General features: G+C 39.7%; 3 protein-coding genes across 8 annotated transcripts in view; all 3 read right to left on the bottom strand.

Moving 5' to 3' along the window:
• Positions 1 to 2,984: 2,984 nt before the first annotated feature.
• On the bottom strand, positions 2,985 to 12,747 carry LOC110060497 (uncharacterized). Of its 2 annotated transcripts, XM_020767280.2 has the most exons (11): positions 12,417 to 12,747; positions 11,033 to 11,195; positions 10,245 to 10,314; positions 9,823 to 9,961; positions 8,332 to 8,464; positions 7,733 to 7,930; positions 6,909 to 7,007; positions 5,581 to 5,684; positions 4,792 to 5,020; positions 3,808 to 3,879; positions 2,985 to 3,422 (listed from the first exon to the last, which is right to left on the bottom strand). In XM_020767280.2, the coding sequence occupies exons 1-11, from the start codon at positions 12,521 to 12,523 to the stop codon at positions 3,246 to 3,248; spliced, it is 1,491 nt and encodes a 496-aa protein (XP_020622939.2). In that variant the 5' UTR covers positions 12,524 to 12,747; the 3' UTR covers positions 2,985 to 3,245. The 2 variants fall into 2 exon arrangements, with proteins under 2 accessions (XP_020622939.2, XP_020622940.2); XM_020767281.2 differs by lacking the exon at positions 6,909 to 7,007 and having other exon boundaries at positions 12,417 to 12,745.
• Positions 12,748 to 14,460: 1,713 nt separating this feature from the next.
• LOC110060498 (uncharacterized) lies at positions 14,461 to 17,887 on the bottom strand. 2 transcript variants are annotated; one of them, XM_020767283.2, is made up of 3 exons: positions 17,523 to 17,886; positions 17,029 to 17,262; positions 14,461 to 15,985 (listed from the first exon to the last, which is right to left on the bottom strand). In XM_020767283.2, the coding sequence occupies exons 1-3, from the start codon at positions 17,560 to 17,562 to the stop codon at positions 15,588 to 15,590; spliced, it is 672 nt and encodes a 223-aa protein (XP_020622942.2). In that variant the 5' UTR covers positions 17,563 to 17,886; the 3' UTR covers positions 14,461 to 15,587. The 2 variants fall into 2 exon arrangements, with proteins under 2 accessions (XP_020622942.2, XP_020622941.2); XM_020767282.2 differs by having other exon boundaries at positions 17,029 to 17,887.
• Positions 17,888 to 19,536: 1,649 nt separating this feature from the next.
• The window catches only part of LOC110060494 (uncharacterized), a 46,729-nt gene continuing 41,695 nt past the window's right edge, over positions 19,537 to 24,570 (bottom strand). For 2 of the 4 annotated variants that reach the window (XM_089271273.1, XM_089271270.1), the window contains one exon: positions 19,537 to 24,461. The gene's annotated coding sequence lies outside the window, so the exon portion shown is untranslated. The remainder of the gene's footprint in view (positions 24,462 to 24,570) is intronic. The other 2 variants (XM_089271271.1, XM_089271272.1) reach the window with 2 other exon arrangements.

The following is a 24,570-nucleotide window of genomic DNA, read 5'->3' on the forward strand; positions in this document are numbered from 1 at the left end:
GAAGGGAAAAATATGGGACAGGACTCCGACGATGGTTTGACGGATCCTGGAGCAAACCACGTGATCAATTTAAGGTGACGTTGGTTCGAGTACAAGTACGGTCAAGTATGGCGTTTGCATTTCAATCCAGTTTTATTCATTTCCGAGGAATTTTCGTATCTTTGAAAGGAAGAGGTCCACTGGGGTGCACAGAGCAAGCCTAGCCTAAATTTCAGCCGCCTCCTCCGCTCGCTGAGTCACTCGGGGAGAGAGACGATGTCTCTCTCCCCGAGCGACTCAGCGAGCGGAGGAGGCGGCTGAAATTCAGGCTAAGAGCAAGCCTGGCTGTCTGGCAGCTAGGCACCATCTTGTTGAAAAGGCCCCTGGAGAAACGACGGAAATGTCGCGCAAACTCCCTTCCAAGGACTTCTAATTATTAACCTTTTTAAAATCAGAATCACCTTAAGAACAGAAATTCAGAATCGACTGAGACAAGATTGAATTTAAAATCGCTTGTTTTTCTTGAACGTCATTGTTAACAAATTATTTTAGCAATTGTTCCGTTAATATATGAACAATTAGCATTTGATTGACGTTTGATTTCGTAAATACCTTTTGATTGACATTTAGCCGCGTAACCGATACGGTCAATTGACCTTTGAGCTTGGATAAGTTAGTTTTTGTCGCAGATATTTTTCACTGTGAACACCTTCGTTGCTGACCTGTTTTGCTGACCCGTTTTCTGCTGTTTTCAAATCTGTTTATCTGTTTCCTGACCTGGACAAACCGCAAAACAATCTGATTGGACATCGTCAAAGAAATCGAATGAAATGGTTCCGTAAAATACCAAGCAGACAATCTAACTGGGCTACGCCAATCGAATAATCTTGAATCCTGCAATAAATTATACGATTAGCGTAGCCCAGTTAGATTGTCTGCTTGGTTTTTTACGGAACTAGCAATGAGGATTTCCACCTACTCTAAGGGTGTCTATTTGCGATGTTTTGGTCTGACAAACAGGAAGGGATTTTTGCTGTGAAGGAAACAGAACATCGACAAACATATCTTTTGATTTCAATGGAGCATAGCCTCTTCCAGGCATTCAGTTGGTTTGGGCGCAGTGCGAAAAATGGCGGGCAAAAAAGTAGGGGAAAATCTCTCTCCTTGTTTTGTTCCCCCCTCCCCCTCTCAACACATTGAATGCCTGGAAGGATAGCTGGAGGTTTCCCACCAAAGCGAGCAGAAGCGCGCGACTTAAAATATGTGACGTTAAACAAAGAGTTTCGCACGTATGGAGTCCGTCTGCGTATTCAAATTTGAATGCTATTATAAACTTTAATTAAAATGTTAAATGGAGTGAGATGCCGAATTCGTTTAATTGCACCAGTGGCACAAGCTATCGTCTTAGTGATATTTTATGTTAAAGTATGCAAGACGCGCTTGTCATGTTGCCGACTGCATATGGGAAGAGTTAAGTATTACAAACGTATGTGATTGCAAGCGGGCAACGAAACAACACGAAGGCGTTTGCCCGTTTACCAGCATCATACGAGACTAACTGCCAAAGCAAGCTCAGTTCGAATCAAGTGTGTGTCGTTGCTAAACATAAACTTAATCAAAGATCTATTGTTGATTTTCAGTACTTACACATTTTATTTTAACCTTAAACTTGACATGACAATGACGTTAATGTTCCGTCAAGGTGGAAACGTCTTGATCAGTTCCCGCCCGATCGCTTACCTCTTCGTCGCTCGCGCGCACGTGACTCACACATGACCCTGCTCGCAGGCTTCACCAAAGCGAGTTCGAACCCACTGACCCACATCAACTGTACAAGTGTCAAGTGGTTAAAATCTATCTTTCTCTTATCCAGCAAAAAAGACAACATTGTGGGCATAATGAAACAATGTTACACGAAACATGTTTATTTCTCGTTTCTTTCTTTAATTCATTGAAGCTGAAGGCGAACTCGAAATACATATTTTTTATGCAGGATGACCATTTCAGTTATAAAAACCGCTATCAACATGGGTCCTGTGTAAAATAAATAAATAACTAAATAATAAAATAAAATAAAATAAAACATGCAAAAATTTAAAAAGCTATATAAAAATCAAAAACTATACATATAAAGAGAGTTAAAAAGACTAGCCTGCTTGGCAAGCGTTCTCGACTTTAGATCAATTTGCATGTTTTTGATAGTTTCACCAGCCGGCTCTTGGGCACTACATCGTTATAATTAAATCCGTCAAAATTGACTTTTGAATACCAAAGTCCGATGGCTTCCAAAAGTTTTGCAACTACCACACCAATTCGCTGATAATGCATTACAATGTAAATTAACGTTATATCTTTTCCTTTTTTTCAGAAGCAAACAGAGTTTGTTTTCATTTTCCAGCCTTATAATCGAGTTAGAAATAAAATGGAACGTCAAGTAAATAACAACAGCAATTTTATTACAATATATAGCATCAAATATTTACAAGCACAGGAAACGAAGGTAAACTTTTATTTAGATGTTGGCGAATTGACCAGTAGGACGTTGGCGAAACGACTTAGTACGTTAGCGAATCGACCGAAGACGTTGGCGAACGAGACGTTGGCGAAACAACTCGTTAAGCGAAACGAATGGATACCGTTCAGCGAGGCGAACTCGGTGGGTGATCGTGGGCGCGAGCTGATTGGCTGCAAAACAGGCAACGTAACATAGGTGTTTTCATATCGGGGGCCAGTTGTCTGAAGATCGGGGGCGAGTTGTCTGGGGTTAATTGTCCAGGGGGCGACTTTTCTGACATTATCGCGCACAGAGCTTTAACCTTCAAACGGAAAATATAAAAAAACAAAAACAAAAAATAAAGCTTCTTCTGTCTGTTGTTTAAATAATTTTCACAAATGATTTTCCAGGCATACCTTCCAGTGAACGAGTAAGTGAAACAATTGAAAATCGACCCAATATCTCGCAAAGCTTTATTTCACGGAATTGTCAAAAAACCCTGAACCACACACATCGTATAGTACATTTGTTCTTTATAGTGTATTTACAAGCACATAATGTATGATATTTACAAACTACTTTCACGTTGTGCTGTCTCTTCTGCAAAACACTGACAGTCACACTACCAAACACTGTTCGGCTAGTCTAGACAGCGTCACAAACGAGTACAATAAAACATAATTGACAAGACTTTAAAATGTCATCCTCGATGAGCCGGCAAATATTTACATTGACTATGACGACAACGAGTGGCGAACGAAGTCCCTGAGTGTTACGAGTATGTGGGTGGCTGAGGAGCTATCGGGGGAATGGGTTCAGTAGCTCGAAACGGTCTGATAACGGGCGACGAACGGGTTAGGAGATCGCTAATGACCCGTCCCGCGGGACGGTTGTTATCGAGCGGCTGTAGACACGCTGTGGAGGGTGTCTTCTCTGCACGACGAGGGATCTGAAGATAACAAGACAACCTGATTCAATTGAAAAAAGAATTATGGCATAACTCAGGTAAATATCCATCAAACATTTCTGGCTTGCATTTCTATTTGCTGTATTGCATATTTTTTCTGTTTGATAGAACGGTCGGTAGCCTATGCTAAAACTGATTAGACACCTCGCTGCTCGCTGTTGGTTTCTACAACTTTTGATAGTAGTCTGATAGTCAGTTCTTGACTTTACCCATAACCTCCATTTGTATACATAACTTATAATTAGGCATTTTTTGCCTTCTTGTTACGGTTAAATATGCATAGCTTTTCGTCGTTCAATATGTATTCTGAAAAATATCCATGTAAATTATTTTCATGTCAAATGGATGATATAACGCTTTTATTAACCTGTCTTGGTCCACGCCTGATTATATTTCCTTCTCGCACAAGCACACCAGCAGATATGTCCATAGTATCAACCTTGAGTTATTAAATAGACATAATAATGATTAATAAAATGTAAATAAACATGTTGCAATCAGAGTGAACTCTTCACGACACTGTGTGAAACTCACAGTTTACATAGTTTAGTCCCAAAATTGAAATACAAACTCTCCTTAATTATTTCCATACATCTCTTTTAATGTTACTTCTCAGGATTTTGTGGTGCATCAAGATCAAGCCCTGCATAGGGTTGTACTCTTGGCAAGACAGTGTACTTTCACTTAGAGAATGAACTGGTGTGATTTTCAGTGCACTGGTAGTCTGGATTGATAAGTCTGGGTTTGAGCCCTGGTCAGCTTCCATTGCATTCTCTCTAGTCTGATAGTATCTCTCTCCACCCAGGTTTATTTATCTGAGCAATGGAAAATTAAATGTTGGAGTTAACCCTGCAGCAGACCAGCATTCTATCCAGGGAGAGGGAAGAAATACTCCTATTTGTAGGAGCCTAAATGCTGCAGGAATCATAAAGTTGGGCACACACGAAGGGACAAGTCCCTGCCACTAGTTCCTGCCACTAGTCCCCTGAACTGGTCACAGGGACTTGTTCCACAAGCAGTTCACATGAAGCGTTTAGTGGAGCAAGTTGCAGACACTTGTCCCAAAAATTCAAACTGGTTGAATTTGTGGGATTTTGAAGCAAAAATGGTCAGTTCACACGATGGGACTTGTCCCTGCCACTTGCTGCAGGGACTAGTTGCATGGACTGTTCCCCTCGTGTGTGATGAATTTAATAGGATCTGGCAATAGGGAAAACTCGGCCCAATGCCGACTTGAGCTTATTTTCTCCTGCCAGTTGCTAGGTGAAGATAATCAACACATAAAAGAAGAAAAGAGGAAGTTTATGCAGCCAGTCGTTTCAACACAAACAAGTTAGAAACTAAAGCTTACCAAGGGAGGTGGTAAGGGTGTTATGTGACCAGTATTTTCAATCTGATATGCGTTGTTATGTAAGAGGCTGGTATCAATATTCTGCCTGTGACTTGTACTTTTGGAGGCTTTCCACTCCTTCCCAGATTCTGCTTTTTTTGCGCTAGCTCCCAGTTTTCTGGGTCTCGAACGGGTGCGCATCAACTGTCCTTCGCCGTCATCATCGACAACAGAAAACTTTGTTCGAACTCTGCAACCAAATAAGGGAAATAAGTGTATATCCCACAAGGATATTCAAAGATACAAACAGGAGAAAGGCATGAAAGAATTTTTATGCACTATGAAACTGGTGATTTTTGTAACTTGCAGCAGGATCTTTATGTTTTCTGATTTTTTTGTTTTTTTGGGGGGGGAGCATGAGAGGCAGGGGAGGGGTGACTAAAGTTTATGAGGCATATTTGGGGGTTAAATTTACTGTGACATCCTCCCGATGACTCAACTGTCTGTTCACTATTTCATCAGTCAGTCAGTCAATCAGGCAGGCAGTCAGGCAGTCAAGCAGTCAGTCAGTAATGCAGTCAGTCAGGCAGTGGGTCTGTCTGTCAGTCCATTGATATAACAGTCATTCATTGAGGCAGACAAGCAGCCTGTCAGTCAAGACCATCCTCTATCTGTCTGTCCATCAGTCAGGTAGTCACCTAATCAGTCAGTTGGTTAGTCAGTCAGTCAGTCAGTCAGTTGGTCAGTTGGTTGGTCATTCGGTCACTTTATCTTTCAGTTAGTCACACCATATTAAACCCAGAAAGCTACCTGTGTGATGGAAGTTTATCAGGAGAAATCTTCATGACAGCTACTACATTTCCGCGCTCATCATACAGCACGTCCTTTATGCCTGGTGGTCGGCCATACTGGGCCTGTTGGCAAAGACATTGATAATAAATATAAGTCTGACCTAACTTCTACACCTCCACTGTGAAATAGGACCATCAAAGGATCTTTATCATAACAGTGGTCATGATGAATTATGTGTTGTGTTGACATGAAGAGACCTGCAACAACGACAGAATGCAGAGACAAATTCCTTGTACGTAGTGTTCATCGAAGGAAACTTGTTGTTTACACATCTGTGAAGATTTCACATTGAGCCTGCAGTTTTATATATTAAAATATATATTACACTCTCAAACTCATCAATAATTCAAGTTAAAACAAAGAAAATCACAAGCGTGGAGGAGGTTTGGATACCCAGTCTTAATTAGCATAGATTTTGACAAATTTACTTCTCCAGTCACTCCTTAGAATTTGTTTTGATTGAGAAGATATGTCGAACACTTGTTGTTTGGGCATAATTATGCATGATTCTGAATGATTCCACACTAAGCTTACAGTTTTAAATTTTACAGTTATACCATAAACACTGGCGGATAAGCCCTACTCGCAGATAAGCCACACCCTGAGTTTGGCAACTCAAATTTCGCAAAAAAGGTTTTGGAAAGAAATCAAAATAATCAAAATAAACCTGGACACAAGTAGCTTTTGAAGCTTTCATGAGTTCAGTGATCAAAGCTCATTACGACAGTGTATAGAACAGCTTTCGAGCCAGAATGGAGATTTTCTGCTGCACGACGTTTAGCTGCTCTAAAATGGTGACCTTAAACTGGCCAAAAGATCTTTAACGAATGTTTAATGGTGTTTAACAGCAAGAAATGTAGGCTTATGCTTATGAACAAGAACGGCTAATTTAGGAGCCACCAAACCCTGTAAAAGCAATGATCAATGCGTATTTGGATATTATTAGTCTTCTGAAGTTCTTATTAGTTTGCTTTTAATACAAACTTGTAAATGTTTGAGAAAAAGTGTTAATTTATGCAAATTTATGGCATGTTGTCCAAATGTCCTCACAGATAAGCTGCATCCCCAATTTTTATGGAAAATTGTGAGTAAAAAGAGTTTGATTTATCCTCCGGTGTTTATGGTACGTTGGCTATAGTTAAATTTACTTGTCAGTTTGAAGCACTACAGACTACTAATACAATGTTTGATCAGTTCCCGCTATTTATAAATATTTTATTTTTTAATCCATCTGTATCAGAGGGTGTTTATATTTAATTCCAAAGCATCATTATTTTAAGGTTTACCTGTGATTTAGAGAAGTGACTAACACTCCAAGATTGAGAAGTCAAGTTAGTTGTTGATGCCCAGGAGTATTGCTCCCACCTACTGCTCTCAGAAGGAAGCTGTTTAGTTCAAAATCAAAATGGAGTCAACATTCAAATTCTCCCTACTGATCTCCATATATTTCACTATGTAATAGTTAGAAGAACTTGTTGAAAATATCAGCTGAAGGTTATGTAACTTTGGTGATTAATTTCTTAATCCTCACAAATTATTTTCACAATATTTTAACAAATTGTAAGGAGAATATTGAGGCTGATATTAGGATAGAACTGCTCTAATTTTATTTCAATTATCAGCATTATGATAGAAACAGGAAGTCCATCGAAAGACATTTCAAAATATTCTTTTTTTGCATTTAATAATGGAATCAGAATTATTAATACTAACTTTTTTCTTTCAAGTGGCATTTTTTCTTATATTGCCCCAAGGGCGGGCGCTTATTCGAGAGGAGCTTTACTTTATGAAAGACAAAGTAAAGTTTGTTCCTGAAGGCTTAAGGGATTGGTTACAAGTTTTGAATCTGCTTTAGCAAGTTTAAAATCTCTTTTCTCCTTACAGAGTCCTCTGAATTGCAAGAGCTTTATTATTGAAATTTTTTAGCTTAATAGTATAATAATTTTTAAACACAGCAATATTAAATGTTCATCATTTACAGGACTTAGACAACTTAATGAGGGCCACTGATTTGCATTTTCTTACAAATTTCTTCTATCTTTGAATCCTCCACAAGTCTGGGAGTCTAGCTTTTATGCATTTACAAAGTGCATCAGGGTTAATACTTTACCTTAACAATTGATGTAGAGGATGACAACATGGCCAGGCCATTAGTGTCTGTGTATTCCCTTGAACTCTCCTCTTGTTGCCTGTCAGCTTTGTTTAACACATAGTCATCTGTCAGAGGCGTTAGATCCACTCCAGAGAATGATGGTAGTTTGCCTTTGTGTGGTTTAAATGGGACACCAGTTCGTTTTTTACCTTTAACCTTTTGAAAGGTAAACAAGCTTTATTATTAACACTAGTGGCTAAAGTTTGGCAGTTAAAATTTGGGTGGCTGAATGGAACATCACTCAAAAAACTTTAAACAGCTAGTCAAATATATAACATAATGCAAGTCCAACGTAATTACAATAATTTTCACCACATGTAGGCCTAAAAGTGGCATAATCGTACAGAACTCATGATATTAGGAAAGAATTTATACTTCATTTTCAGCCACAAGTTTATTAATAGAGATAGTTCTTTTTTACATTTTGATTATCACCAAAACATGCATTATCTGTGATTACCAACAAAGAGCTGAAATGATAACAGAGTCAGTCAAATTCATTTCATGGAGTTTCAAACTTCGAGTAGAACATATGAGTGAAAGTGAGATGATTTCACCTGTGCATTTGAAGTCTCCTTAGGTTTGTCCCTGTTACTCTCCTCGGCAGCAGTAGGTGGAGGTTGAGCAGGACTGCTAATTGACATAGGAGTGGTGGACACTTCAAGGGCCTCAAATGGTGGTTCAGGGGCCCTAAGACCAACAACAACAAAAAGACATTGCAAACAACATACTAACACACACAATATTAATGCTGCCAGAATTTAAAAAACTGGCATCTACATCAAATTATTAATCAATCTGGTTTAAGGAGGCTGGCAACAGTTGCCAGCGCATTTCTAACAGCTATACTTCGAAGGATGAATACTGCCACTGTTTAACTAATTAATTAATTACTTAATTGGCCACTCCCAATTGGCACTTTTCAGGACCAATGTAAACAAACAATGATAAATAAATATTCAAATACACATAACTAGGTTAAGAATCTCAACTGGCGGGAGGCAGACCAGTTGACTATTTATGCCTAAAGGTGGCATAATAGTACAGAACTCATGTACTCAGTATTAGGAAAGAATTTATACTTCATTTTCAGTTACAAGATAATTAATAGAGATAGTTCTTTTTCATACTCAGTTTAACAAGTGATGCAACAATAATGGTGACATACAAATGTCCAATCATTGGTAAACAAGTTGCAATCATCTATTTTACATAACAGGATACCATAGCAACAATATGGCCTGCTAAAAACACCCTTAACTTTAGCTTTAAGCACCTATAACTGAAAAAGGAGCTCAGTGACCCCTATTTCTATTATTGAATTGTGATAAGCATGATAAGATGCAGCATTTTGCAAAGTTAAGAAAAATTTTGTGGGGTGCGTTCAGAGCCACTTTGAATTTTCAAAAATTTCAGGTGGCTCTGAACCCACCTCACAGAATTTTTTTAAACTTTGCCAAAAGTTGCATCTTATCACGCTTATCGCAGTTTGATAATAAAAATAGCTGTCACCAAGCTCGTTTTTGAATTAAAAGCAATTAAAGCTAAAATTAAAGGTGTTTTTAGCAGGTCATATTGCTGCTATGGTAACCTTTTGTGCCACAATATTGACAGCATCCTGTTCACCAATGATTGGGCAGTTTTTTTAACAAAATGATTTTGGCATCAACCGATATAGAGTGGTTATAGTGACCCATTAAAGTCTACGTCTCGGAAAGTGCTGGAAACTATTTCGAGCCATGTTAAGTCTTCTTTTCCAGCCCTAGGGATAAGAAAAACCAGATGGCTTAAAAAAAGTTGACTCCAGATTCTGCAGGGCTCCACTTTTCATGAAACAACCTTGAGATCAGCTGGCCCACACACTAGTTGCTTATACAAGTTAAGCAACATAATTTGTGGAGATAAGTTCTCAAATTTTCTTAGTTATGCAATGTCTTAAGGCGTTACCACTTGTCTGTGACAGTTAGTTAAAAGCAGACAAAAAGGGCACAGAATTCTTCTCCGAAATTTGAATTTGAAGTTTTTTTTTTTCAACAAAATTAACTTACGCTGGCCTTTCTTCAGCAATAGATGACAGCTCAGACTCTTGATCTGATTGGACAGAAGATGTTGATGATGCTGACGATGGTCGCAACAAGATGGGAACTGATCCCTGAGCCCAAGAGTCAGTGATGGGTGTGACAGGTTCTGAATGAGATTCAAGACAAGTGTTGTTAGAACTTGGACATTGTGCAAACATAAATAAATGCATATTATTATATTGAGACTCAAAATCTTGTAAACTCACAAGTAGAATAACTGGTAGAAATGGCAGTAGTAATACTGATTAAAATAATTTCCACCATATACTGGTATCTCCATTTTCCATGCAGAAATATACATGTATATAAAATTTTATTGTCATAATTTAAAAAAGCATGTGAATATGTGAACAAAATAATAAGAAAAAAAATTGTAATTGTTTTTCTACCATCTTCTTCCAACCATGTTGAATCACATGCAGGGTTGTCCTCGCCTGCATCACAGGCTAAAAACTGCCACTGAAATATAACAGAAAATCACTCATTTACATGTACAGCGGAACCCTGCCTTACCGCAACCCTGTTAATACGGCCACCAAGTTATTATGGCCACTTATTCTGGCCTGAATAAAAGCTCAGTCAGTCATTTTCTTATTTAAAGAACCCCTTTAATATAGCCACCCTGTTAATATAGCGAAATAGGGCTTCCCTGTTTTTGTGGTCCAAAGAATTGGTGACTGGATTGAGCAGGTTCTACTGTAATTTGGTTGCTAAGATTAATGTTAGTTCTCTTTGCATGCGACATCATTACATCAACAGCTTGTGCTAATTCTGTTGAGTTCTAGAAACATGGCTTTAAACATGCACTTTCTGTTAGGGCTTTCTTTAAAAGTCAATTTTTAAAAATACTGTGTATCAAGGCCTTGGTGAGAAGCCTACTCCGTTATTCCAACCTAAAATTTTGATCAAACAGGTGCAACTTCATCCAAGCATTTTTTCGATCCATGCTGTTTTGAGCTCATCTTTACTTGCACGATGTGATGGTGGAACGTGGAAGCAGAGAAAAAGAAAGAAGGAAGAACAGCGTGACTGGAATATTGCAAGAGCAATAACAAGGGACAGGTTGACTTGGAAACAGAACGTCACAACCTTGCCTGTCTGTTAGCACAGAGTGAGATGATGATGATGATAATAATAATGAGGCCATTAACACAAACAGTCTACAAGGTGTGTATACCTCAATAATCTGTAGAAGCAGATTTTTGGTCTCTTGTATAGTGTACGGCAGTGTTTGACTGATAATGTACTGCTTATGGAGGACTTTCATGGTAGACTCCACTATTTCATTGACAATATCCAGTATAAACTCTTCGCCGTCTTCCTGGTCCACCATGTGATGCCTGAAGATTCATAAAAATATAGTATTGGTACACGATTGTGAACTTTTTCAGTCTGCAGAATGCAGGTGTCACATATTTAAGTTATATGTGTAGCATATGCAGTGCGTATAGCACATTTAGAGATTAGTTGTCGACTACTAAACGTTAAATTTTTAGTTGTCAACAACTAAGCAGTTTCCCTTTTTGAAAAGACAAACTGCTTTAGTTGTCAACAACCAGCATTTGACCGTTTTTCCCATGTGGGAATCATTGGTTTAGCTGTTGACAACTATGGAAATATGAAACACATTTCAGCATGCATATTGTGTTTTGAACATGTATAGTGAACCTTATTTCCTAAGCTCTCGTTTGCCTGACTTAGGGCCTCTTCACATGAGCCAGGTAACAAGACTGCTTCAGCTACCGGGACAAATTTTGTTGTCTGTTCACATGGAAAATTTCAGCTTGGTCAACTGGGATGAAATTCAAGAAACAAAACCAAAATGGTGGGATATAAACCTGTATCGTTCACAACTGTTTTAGCTTCATGGACTCTTGTAACTTTACAAATAAGTCTAATTTGCATACACCTAAAGTGGAAATACATACAAGAAAAATTATGCCATTTTGGCCACTATGTTACAAAAGCGAAGCTATTTTGCCTAAAAAGTTTCGTCCCAGTCACCAGGGGTGAAGTGTTCATACGGGAAAATTTTCATTCCGGTTACCGATATCTGGGTACCCAAACCAGTCCAGGTTCTCATATGAACACATCAAAATATTTACGTAGGAAAGAGTGGCAAGGCAAGATCTCGGAAACCGAGCCAGCCCGGTTGACTGTAGAGGCCCTTCGCTATCAACAACTAACACTCCAATGTGTGGAATGCTCCCATCAGACACAATTAGTTGTCGATAACAAATAGCTGTTGACACTAAATGTCTAATCTGTGGAGGCCCTTAAAACAGTTTGTCCAAACAGTCAGTAAGAACTTTGAACACATTTTATTGATGTATACACATGTACTTTTTCATGATCGAAATGACGAATTTTATACTTCATAGAAAGTCAATACAGTTTTTTCACCCTTTACTTTGCCTCAGATTACAGGAACAGGCAAGTCGTACGTTGATACAAGAAGGAAGCTAAGATTAAACTTAAGACTTAATTAAAAGGGAACATGTATCCATGATTAACCAACCAAATTAGCGAGAAAACCATTTTTACTTCATAGCAATACATACCAGTCAGCTTCTGTAAATCTCCCAGGTATAATGTCATTGCTGGTAGGCGGTGGCGCCGATGTTTGAGCAGGAGTTTTCGTCTTATCTTGTCGACTTTTGTTGGACATGATGGCAAGAGACTACGATATTATATTCGCGTTAAATCCACACAACCATCGAAAAAAGAGAAGAAGATTCCCCACGAGGTTTCTAGTTTTCTTTAGGAAGCTATTAAATGTTACAAGGGCATCGACTTCATGGATATTTTAAACGCAATCGCGAGTTTCCCGTAATTTTAATCAAAATGGCGGACTTCGTCTCGTTGATGCTTGTTGCTATGGCTGTTGTATGTCTTCTCGCCCCAGGCCCTTTTTTCTTCGAGGGACTGACAGCTTTATTTACCTCAACTATAAAAGACAATCAAGTTTTCCAGGTGTCTGCCGACACAGCAAAACTATTTTTTTCAGGAACTAATAACTTTGGTTTGAATGGAGGGACCATAAACTTTTGACCTTGTCTGCTGAGGTGGGGGCTTACTCTAGGAAGTTTTATACGGGGAGCATCCGCCCCGAGGTTCAACCCCTTACCCGTTTGGATACCAGTTTGACAGAAAAGCTGCCCCTTTCGTATACGTTTTATTGAAAACGGTACCTCTTTCACATACCTACTTTAGAACATTCCACCCCTTTTCTAAACCCTTGGAATGATAGGAATAATATATTACGGGAGAATACCAAGCATTTAATACCGGAAGAGATGTGAACCAAAACACAAGTATTATTTGTTAAGTGCATGGCAGGAGTCAAGATACTTTGATTTCCCTACCCTTTCATGAAATCCCTACCCTTCAACATACCTAAAAGCCGCAAAAGGTACCCCTTAACCCCTTTCAGGTGGAGCCTCCCCACATAGGCCATTATAGGGAGATTTAGTTGATTTATATCGTCATTAAGCATCTTTTTAACAATATTTTTAACATTTACATCATAGGGCATAACCCACCCCTGGATTTTTAATCCCCCAATATATGACCCTCTTCTTTTGCATTTTAGTGCTATCAGGTGCAAAAATCCTAATTAAAAGACAAAATTCTTCTCCTACCCTCCACAAAAGCAAATAATTACTGATAAATATGTTCCTCAAAAATCTTTTGAGTGAAAAAAAAAAAAAAACCGGGCAGAGTCTGGGGGGGGGGGGGGGGGGGAAGAGAAGGGACTTGATCTCTCCCCACTCAAATTTCTTTCACCCACCTCTTTTTCTATTGTCCCCATCGACCAAGTTTTGCATCTGTTATATTATGGTCTGGTAACACTTGACTCCACACTCTCAAAGTGGACAAGTGTCGTCAGTGTTATCAAGCCCTCTGTGTGCAGACAACTATCAGTCATAAAGACAGTTGTGCAGAAGGAGTGTGATAAAATAAATTGCTAAGACTGCCAATGTTTTACAAAGCCACTGATGTCTTAAATATGTATCATCAAGGCAGATAATTTGAAAGTTTTCTGCATGGAAGGGTTGTGCTGGATGGAAAGCCTTGCCATTCAAATCGTCAAATTGCACAATCATGTTGTTTATACTGGGAATGAGCGTGTTTTATTATTCAACTTTCATGTACTGTATGAATTCCAATTTCTGATTGGCTGATTTGTACCATGTGATACTGGCTGTGATGAGACAACCACCTTGACGACATTATCGTGGTATAATAGCCATGGTGTAACTTCAACACACCACTGTCATTACACCATGGCTTCGGCTGACTCAAATATAGTGGTTTCCATGCAGTGTTTCTTTGTGCAGTGTATTTGAATAATAAAAATGTTAACGCACTCATTGCTCGTGAATTATCAGGATTTACCTGTATTCGTTCACTAACAAAGAACTCAAAATTTTCAATACCACACTCAGCAAAGCCTTGTGCAGTATTGAAGTTTCATGTTCATTGTTAGTGAACTTGTGCAGGTAAATCCCAGTAAGTCACTCACTGAGTGCATTAACCTGTAATTATTGCATACTGCAGAAGCAATCAAACAAAAAAGCTATGGCGAAACACAATCACAAAACATCCCATTTGAAACACTTTTATTAACTTTAATAATAATGTGATCAATGATCGACATCATCTGCTCACTACGTTAACTAAGGCCTCCTTTGAAACTGTGCAAAACAACGATGACAATGACAAGCCTGTGTAGCCAGGCTTTTGCTTGAACAACCCACAGGAAAAACACTCTTGTACTCTTGCCTTTCTACCTGAAGCATGGCAAGCTTGGATAAGCTATAATAAGCCTACCTACACAGAATAAATCACTGCCGACTGATGACAATAATAGAATAAGAAAAAAACTGAAATTGATCATGTCTGGGTGCTCAAGGCTGGCTGCATTTTTCTACAATAATCTCCTTGACCTCACTGCTATACATTCTCCTTTAATATGATCCACTGACAAAATTAAGTTCAAGTCAAGGCACATTTCCTGAACTGCATAATCAGGTTCTCAGTATCAGAATTAAATTTAGCAAAATACAGTGTAACCCCACTAATACGGTCACCAACGCACCATGAAAATTTGACTGTATTAACGGGGTGGCATATTAACAGTGTATGGGCAAAGTTTATGATTCATCTAAAGAGAGTGACTTCTTAATAGATATCTCAAAACTGTACTTTAAACACCTGTTCTTTAATAAGCATCCATAATACAGATATAATTTCTAAAACGATGAAAGTTCAATCAGTAAGTATGTCATGATTTTACCACAGGAAATATGGCCATAACTACTTTGAGTGGCTGTATAAATGGGGAAAAATTGTAGAGGATTATATGGGTTAAGATTTTAGAATGCAGCTGTTGGCCATACTAACTGGGTGGCCACAATTAATGGGGTTTTCTTATCACAAAATGTATGGACGTTTCGCCAGGACCAAAAAAATGGCCATTATAACAAGGTGACCATGAAGTTTTTTTGAATTTTATTTGTTCCTCCAATCCCTAATACATGATTAAGTAGATATAGGTTGCAAGAAACATACAATACAAATTTACAACACTAAAATTAATTTACATGATGTATTGGAAGGGGAGGAGAGGGGCACGTCTAGATAAACTAATGTTGTGTCCCTCAAAGTTAAGTTGACCATATCAACAGGGTGAACGCAAGGTGGGGTGCCATTGTACTTTACAGGGTTTGTTAGTGTGTATTCATAGCTTGGACCCTTTCTACCAAAGAAACATTTGCAATTCGATCTTTTAAAAGCTGGGACACAGGAAGCCTATTGATTTTTTGCATTGGATTGTTACAAAGGAGTTTTCTGATCACCAAAATGCAAAGGTACTGTAATTTGGGTGTCTGACACGCAGCGGCACGCAGCAATGATGAACCTGCAGATGACTGACTGACATCGGTTGCAGTCTTGTTGTTTCTGTTCTTAGCATAAATATCTGATGCAGCATCTAACAATACTTGGACCGTCAGTGGGCATCCCCATGCTGCAGCAAGGTGCAGTGGAGTGTAACCCTGGTCATCCTGGAGCAGTACATCGCTGCTGTTATTAAGGAGAAGCTTTACCATGTTGGTACAGCCCCTGGCTGAAGGAAAATGTTAAAAAGTTAACTATTGTTGAACATTTGCTATAATTGTTATAATTGTTGCTAAAATTTTGAACCAAAACAAGATATTTTTCAACACCTTGAGTAGCCAGGAGTGATTTTTAATTACTCCTGGAAAAAGAAGGAGATGGATTTTTTGCATGCTTTCAGTGTAATGTAAATTGCACTAAGAATGTTTTCCATATCCAAAAGGAACTCTCTTTTTCCTAACACTCAGTATAAAATAGACTGATGGAAATACTATGTACAAATAAAGTTATCAAATCATATGCACCAGGCAACAGATGAAAGCTACCAGCAAAACTGCATAAAACACCCCCCTTACCACCCCCCCCCCCCCCCCCCACTTCTTTAACAGCCAGTTCCTTCTCAGCCCTTCTAGCTGTGGCCAGGTCATTTTCAGCCCTTACTTCCAGCCTGAGTCTGTTGCATTTCAGGTAGATGCTTTCTATAGCAAACCAACTAAATACACTGTGGTCCTCCAAAATATGATCACCAAAAGGCCATTAAATTTGTCATATTAGCAGCACGGCTGCCTTAAAACTATGTTCAAGTTTTGACACCATCATCAGTTGCATTTGCGATCTAAACACAAAAGCACAAGGCATTAAAGTTTGTACACGATGGGGTGCATACAGGACTTTAGAGTAGTGGGTTCAAGATATAGATCACCAAAGGAGCTCCCCTGTAGGGGAGCTACCCTAGAAATTTTTTGTAAACTCAAGTCCTTGGAAAATGGGTTCCCGGCATTCTGAGGCCAAGTCAGTGTGTTATAATAAGTGTCTCAATTTTCTTTTAGTTTAGGAAGTTCGACTGAACCATGCTAGATCTCCCAGAGATTGGGGTGAGGGTACACTAACTGTTCTGGGTGTAGCCAGAAGAGTAAATTGTAGCTAAGGTGTACCAAATGTAGTGGGCTCTATGTAGGGACGGCCAGCAAGTGGTTTGACGCATGAATAAAGTTGTTTAACTTAAATTTCATCAATTAATTAAAAGATCCATGATACAGACGTTCCTCTTACCAGCTGCTCTATGTAATGGTGTTTGATTCCAGCGATCACGCGCCCGCACATCAGCATTATAACACAGCAACAACTGTGCAGCGTCAAGATGGTCGTGATAGGCAGTGACATGCAGCGGGGAATGTCCTCCAGAGTTCCTTACGTCCACTCCACACCCTGAAGATAGCAACACGTCCATAGTTTTCACATCATTATTAGCTGCACATTTGTGAAGCGCAGTCTCGCCAGCGGTACCTAACAAGTCAAGTTCGCAGTTAAAACTGCAAAGAAGGCAGACAACTGCAGTGCGTTCCTCGCTCGCAGCTTCCTGTAAGGCTGTCCAGCCGAATGTTCCCACGCTATTTGGCGATACGCCTTGTTCGAGAAGTTTACGGACTTTGATATAGTCTCCTAGTTGGCAAGCCTCTACTAAAGTTAATTCAGATTTTCTTTGACAAGTGAGCTTACATCCTCGCAGTGACAATGAACTATTTGTATGCATGCTTCTAGCTAACCATGTTTTTCAAGGAGGTCGGCGCGTACATCTTTGAGCATCACAAAGTATTTGTTCTAAGTATCTTCACGAAATAAACGCCTCCCGCATAAGACACCACCATTACGCCAACAAGCAACAGCACAAAAATAAACTGAACCATGTTTTGTTTCACAAGCAATGCAACAAATTTCCCATCAAGCACCTTGCTAACTGCAGCTCTCAAAGCACCCCGTCCCCATCCCCTCTCCCCTCGGCCTTGCCCTGAGTAAAGAGACTGGCACACTCTATTTTGAACCAGGTTTGAAGGGCATCTTTTCATTCCAAGTGTCTAAGGAATAACACAAACAAACCAGGACATAACTGCTCCAAGAAGAACTCACATATAATAATGCTAGCTCTCTACGGAATATCAGGGCGGAGCAAGAATGTATCATTAGGCTGTACATTTGCTCCCCCCAATATTAAATGAACACACTGGGATATGAATGTTACCTTTGAGTGCCGTTGATCTCTCTCATGAGTGGGCGCAGCAAATGAGCCCGGGGGAGGTGGGGTACTCTACAACGTAACAGGTCGGTACGCCTCAAGGGGCCCGTCTCTCAAAGGCTCCGAAAAGTTTTCGCACCCGCAAAGCCGTAGCGAACTCTCACACCTTATGATTACAGAGCTGCTTTATTAACATACTCTTGACATGAACAGAGGTTTTCTTCATACAAGAAGTTTCAGGCGCATACACCTCTGTTCTTAGATACAAATAAACTAAAAATGGCTTTGCGCGTCCGAAAAGTTTCCGGGGCTTTCGGAGAAACGGACCCTTGAGCTCCGTTTCCCAACTTAAAGTCGGAAGTCGTTTCGCCCCTACTCAAAGCCGTATGCATAATATTTAGACTCAATGGCTCTCAAACTACGCAAATGTTTAATAACAAAAAAAGTTTAACAGGCTCCCTCTCTTGGTCCAACAGCTTACCCTTTTTGTATACCATTCACAGGGCAGTGACAAAAAGGGTACCCCTTCCGTATACGGTACCCCCCGCTAAAACTCTAATTGAAAAAGGTACCGGTACCCCTCTCACAGGCTTTCATAACCGGCCCGTATTATGAATAAATCGCCAAAACAAGAAATCTTCTTGTCATTTTCATGTAGTGCTTATCTAAATATGTTAAATGATACAGCCATACAGTGCGACCGTTCCAAGTATTTTAAGTAAAGGCCCTTTAAATGACTAAATGACAGATTTTCAAACCCTCCCATATACCTCAACTTGTGAAATACCTGAAGCTATAGGTAGCCCTTTTGGGTACGAGCAGCAGTCGAAATAGTCGTTTTCTTCGTTGCTAACAAAGGTGAAGACAATGCTACAGTTGCTTTGGCCAAGGTTAAATTTCATAAGGAAAATATTCTTTTCAGAATAACGCAACTGTTGTGCTACCTGGCGAGACCAAGTTGCCGGACGAAGGCGACCCACTTGGAGTCACAAATCACTTTTTAAGATCTGATATGGTTGACAGAGGTGAAATATCGAGGCCTAGGCACTACGCAAGTAGCACCGTCGGTTACGACTCACCCCAAGGTCTCTCTCTGAAGCAAGAACACAAGAGGGACCCTGAAAATAGGGCAGAAAAAGGCGATTCAATGATGAGAAAAGCTAACTGGACGTTAAGGTTGTTAGTTTATGCAGCGGTTGAGTCACCGGGGATGGGGGCTCCGATATGAAAAGGACCGACGGGATGCCCTAAGAGGTACCAAGATCCTGTCTTGTGGGCGTGGCTTGACTTGTTGTTCTTCCCTAAGAGGTACCAATTCTAACAAAACACGTTATCTCCTGTCATATTTCATTTTCGGCTCAATACTGCTCAATACCCTAAAAGGCTCTCGCTGCCAACCCTTTAAGGCCGAACACATTAAGAGGTACCAACACCGCTTTCTTAACCCCTAAAAGGTATGACGAGCATCCCGGAAGAGTCGAGCCTTAGCCCAGCCCCTGAGAGCTGTTACGGTACAATCGACCAACTCCCACAGAGGTTAACATACATTATTATCAAATAACAAATTCTCTTTACTAGTCTTATATTGTCTATTGTGCTAGTTAGGAGAATTCCTTTAAATCTCCAGACAATTTCTTAGTGTCAATTTGGTGAACTCTAATAACCTGTATTTATTTTACATTCATAGTGGTTTTCATTCGAGTGTCGAAAAGTACTTGGCTTTACACTTCTACGCTACATGGTTGAATTAAAAATTGCGTCTGCTACACGTAATTACATTGAGTTTTGATTGGTTCACCGGTTGGTCTGTCCTTTGTGATCCCTTAAGTGGTTCTTTGGCTTAGCCTTCCGAACAGATTGGCGGGGCTGAAGCGCTAATCTGCCTTGTCTGAAGGCCAGCTTTGGTTTTTTGACATAAAATTGACCACCAATCTAGTACTAGGGAAAATGAGAAACTACCCGGGGAGGGGGGGGGGGACATCCATATGTCAAGGTCGGAAAATTTGAATTAAACCCCTAAAGCCGAGACCAATCTGTCCTGGCATGACCCTAAAAGAGACCGCTTATAACTGAATAGGCTTGATTACCAGCCCCAGGATAGGAGCCTGGGTTAGTAGACCTGACTCAAGAGGGAGGCAGGAATTAAGCCCAAAAACGGAAAACGAGAGCGTTTTTCAATGTATCTCTTTGAATGCTCTCTTAAAGATACTTTGACAGCTAAAAATTGTGGCATTTTGTCGTCCTGAGTGAGACCAACATCCTTTATTTACAACCCTGAGCAAGAAGTCGAGAATCCCCGACCTTTTCATACGGGAGTCCCCCCTCCCCCCCCCGGGGCTCCTTTGCGACAAATAAAGTAACTACGTTGGATCTTAGTTTCCTATTTAACTTGTCGATAAGCAATATTGAGGGCAAAACTGCACAGCAATGGCACAACTACGCATGCCCACAGCGATCATCCGCTGGCCAACAGTAAATCTCCTAGTTAACTCTGATTATTGGTAATCTCATTAACACTTGGAAAACATATACGTGAAAAAATAACCATCAGTTTAAACGAATAGATAAAAGAGGTGTATCTCCAAAAATTCATTAATTACAATATAACAATGAAAAGTATAGTCCTCTTAGTGACAGAGACTTTTTTCTACACTCAAAAAAAACAAAAACTGGTTGAGAAATAACGATCTATTGCCTTTTACAAAGATCTGTTTTGCTCAAAGGATACGCCTAATATTAACTGTCTACAAAAGGTATCTCAGCAATGTGACATCTCAGTAAATATATGGTACCGTATTGGTCAAATTAATTATACCTAGTTTGCATAATAACAAATGAAAAATACCTGTAGATGAAACCAGACATTTAGCAACTTTAGTTAAAATAAATGTCTTTATGTACAGTCTTCTAATCCAAATCTAACATTGACTCTCCGTTTATTATTTGCTATTCTAAATCTAATATTGAGTATTCCTTCTTATTATGTATGATTGAAGGAAAAACTCATTAGCAAAGTCGTGAGGGTAGATGAAATGATCCCTCAAAAAGAAATTTGAATGAAACAAGGAATTCTCTTTCCTAGCCTGTGAACAGGCTCACGTTTGAGGAACACACGTACAAGCAGCAAAGTTTAACCTCGTTCCCACGGTCCCCCTCTCTCACTCTTGGGAGGAGGGCAGAGAGACCCTGGGAACAACAGAGATCAGAGATCAAGGCAGGCTGACTTCCTTTCTGCACAAGACTCCTCGCTCGCTAACTCACACTTTGCCGCTCACACGTGGGACTCAAAGGTGAACCTGCTCAGCGGCTCTCTCTTTCCTGAGAATGAAAACCAATGCAGAGACTTATGAGAGGGACTGGAGGCTAGCTGGAGCTCTTGAATTCAAGGTGTAATCACCCAGGCCGCTGGACTTCCAACATTTATTTGCTGAAATGAAAATACAATTTTGCTGTGTAAGTCTTCAATTAATTGGTCTCCATTAGAAGAGTAAATCCAGAATCGCCAGGTAAGATGACAAAAACTCAAAAGATTTCTATGTAAATGCTGCACCAGGGAAAGGACCCTGTAAGAAAGCGGACTCATCTTCAGTCTTCTTCATACAACACGTGGCACAGGGCAAGGGGAAAAGTGCGAGGGAGAGCATTGTGTACCCATCTCACCTTGCGCTCCCACCTTGCCCTGTACCATGCACTGTATGAAGTTGTCTGAAGATGACTGGGGATGAGTCAGGTAAGAGAGTGCCTGCTACAAGTTGCAATTCTATAACTCGATAGCAACACAAACCATGCAGAATTTCTTCCACCTGAATTAAGTTTGTCATCTTATTTATAGCATAAAGAGTGAAACTGTCAAACAGTGAGTGATAATTACAGTATAAAGCACAGTCAAGTGAAATTTAGATATTTTAAGTTAAGGTTGTTTGTTTGAGTTGAAACCGTCAAGATTTTGAACGGGTTTAAATGAACTCAGATCAATAGTTCCATGGAAACTGACAATAACCTCAGGCGTTTGTATTAAAAATGTCTTCTTGATCTAATTACTGTGTTTAATTAAAGCTTGTTGTAGGCTATATGAATTCAGAATATTAATATCTGGGAATTCCTTCCAATTCTATATAGTTTTGGTCAATGGCAAAAAATTGGTCAGCCTAATGTCATGTGATTTCTACCAGATTCCTCTGATGTGTAAAATCACTATTAACTTCGGGAAGTGCTTAAGATTTTAGATTTCCATGTCGCATTCAAACAGTTGCAATATAGTAGAGGACAGAGAACATTTCAGCAGAGGAGCTCAGAAAGTGCATTTCTACAAATTTATTTTTAAAAAAAATTCAAGATTTTAGTAGCAGAGGGTTGTCAAAAGTTCCTGAAGTTATTACTGACCTGACTGAATTGGAGGAAATTGACTAGCCAGATGATCATCTGGACGAATTACCAACAAGTATTAACAAGCTGAAAAATCTGAAAACACTGGGATTTATAGACAAGAACCAGTTGAGAGAACTTCCTCAAGCCATCGCTGAGTTGAGTAACCTGACCGTGCTTAGTGTGAGTAACAACCAGTTGTCTGTTCTACCTTCAAGGAACTGAGGGGACTGTACTTGAGTAGTAACAAGTTGACTATGTTGCCTGACGCTGTTGGTGAACTGAAGGAACTGGAATGGCTGGATGTGAGAATGGAGACTGGAGACTGGAGACTGGACTTGAGTAATAACCACTTGACTTTCACACTGCCTGAAGAGATTGGTGAACTGAAGGAGCTGGTATGGCTAAATGTGAGTAACAAATTATGAGCTGTCAGTTTCATCATCACACATAAACATCTCAATGACCTCCGGGTACTGTTGTTGGGTGATAACCACTTGACTACATTGCCTGATGAGACTGCTGAAGTGAAGTGAAAAATGTTATCCGAGACAGGGTTTTACATCTTAGTAACAGAGGGTTGTCAAATGTTCCTGAAGCTGTTTCTGACCTGACTGAATTGGAGGAACTTGACTTGCCAGATAATTATCTGGATGAATTACCAACAAGTATTAACAAGCTGAAAAATCTCAAAACGTTGAGATCAGACGAGAACCAGTTGAGAGAACTTCAAGCCATTGCTGAGCTGAGTAACCTGACCGTGCCTAGTGTCAGTAACACGCGGTTGTCTGTTCTACCTTCAAGGAACTGAGGGGAATGTGCTTGAGTAGTAACCAGTTGACTACATTGCCTGATGAGATTGGTGAACTGAAGGAGCTGGTGTGGCTGGATGTGAGAATGGAGACTGGAGACTGGACTTGAGTAATAACCAAATGACTACATCGCCTGATGAGATTGGTGAACTGAAGGAGCTGGTATGGCTGAATGTGAGTAACAATGAACTGACAGTTCTATCATCACACATAAAACATCTCAATAAACTCTGGGTACTGTGCAGCGTGATAACCAGTTGACTACATTGCCTGATGAGATTGGTGAACTGAATGGAAGGAGCTGGTATGGCTGAATGTGAGTAACAATGAGCTGACAGTTTTATCATCACACATAAAACATCTCAATAAACTCCAGGTACTGTTGTGGGGTGATAACCAGTTGACTACATTGCCTGATGAGATTAACGAACTGAAGTTACAATTATTATTGGAGATGGCGTTTTAGATCTTAGTATCCAAGGGTTGTCAAAAGTTCCTGAAGCTGTGTCTGACCTAACTGAATTGGAGGAACTTGACTTGCCAGATAATTCATTATCTGGAAGAATTACCAACAAGTATTAACAAGCTGAAAAATCTGAAAATGCTGACATCAGAGGTGAACCAGTTGAGAGAACTTCCTCAAGCCATTGCTGAGTTGAGTAACCTGACCGTGCTTAGTGTGAGTAACAACCAGTTGTCTGTTCTACCTTCAAGGAACTGAGGGGACTGTACTTGAGTAGTAACCAGTTGACTATGTTGCCTGATGATGTTAGTGAACTGAAGGAGCTGGTATGTAGTGTTACATAATGTGAGTAAAAAGAAGCTGACAGTTTTATCACCACACATAAAACATCTCAGTAAATCTCAAATAGTCCTGAATATCGGACTTGAGTAGTAACCAGTTGACTACACTGCCTGATGAGATTGGTGAACTGAAGGAGCTGGAATGGCTGGATTTGAGAATGGAGACTGGAGACTGGACTTGAGTAATAACCAGTTGACTAAAATTAATTGCCTGATGAGATTGGTGAACTGAAGGAGCTGGAAAGGCTGAATGTGAGAATGGATTACTCGAGACTGGACTTAAGTAATAACCAGTTGAGACTGGCAAATTGAATGAGTCCATAGTATTGGATGTGGGTAAAATCATGCTGACAGTTTTATCATCACACATAAAACATCTCAATAAACTCTGGGTACTGTTGTTGAGTTATAACCAGTTGACTACATTGCCTGACAATATTGGTGAACTGAAGGAGCTGGAAATGCTGCTTGTAACTGGAAATCCTGTAGCACTGGAAAAAATGAAAAAAGGTTGTGAAAATACAGAAGAAGATTTGAAGCCAGGCCTGGCACAAAACAGTATGTATGTAGACCTGTACCTCTTAGGGATTCTTTTCAAAA

Source organism: Orbicella faveolata, unplaced genomic scaffold, assembly GCF_042242905.1.
Source record: "Orbicella faveolata isolate gen_17 unplaced genomic scaffold, um_ofav_v1 contig_34, whole genome shotgun sequence".
Lineage (NCBI taxonomy): Eukaryota > Metazoa > Cnidaria > Anthozoa > Scleractinia > Merulinidae > Orbicella > Orbicella faveolata.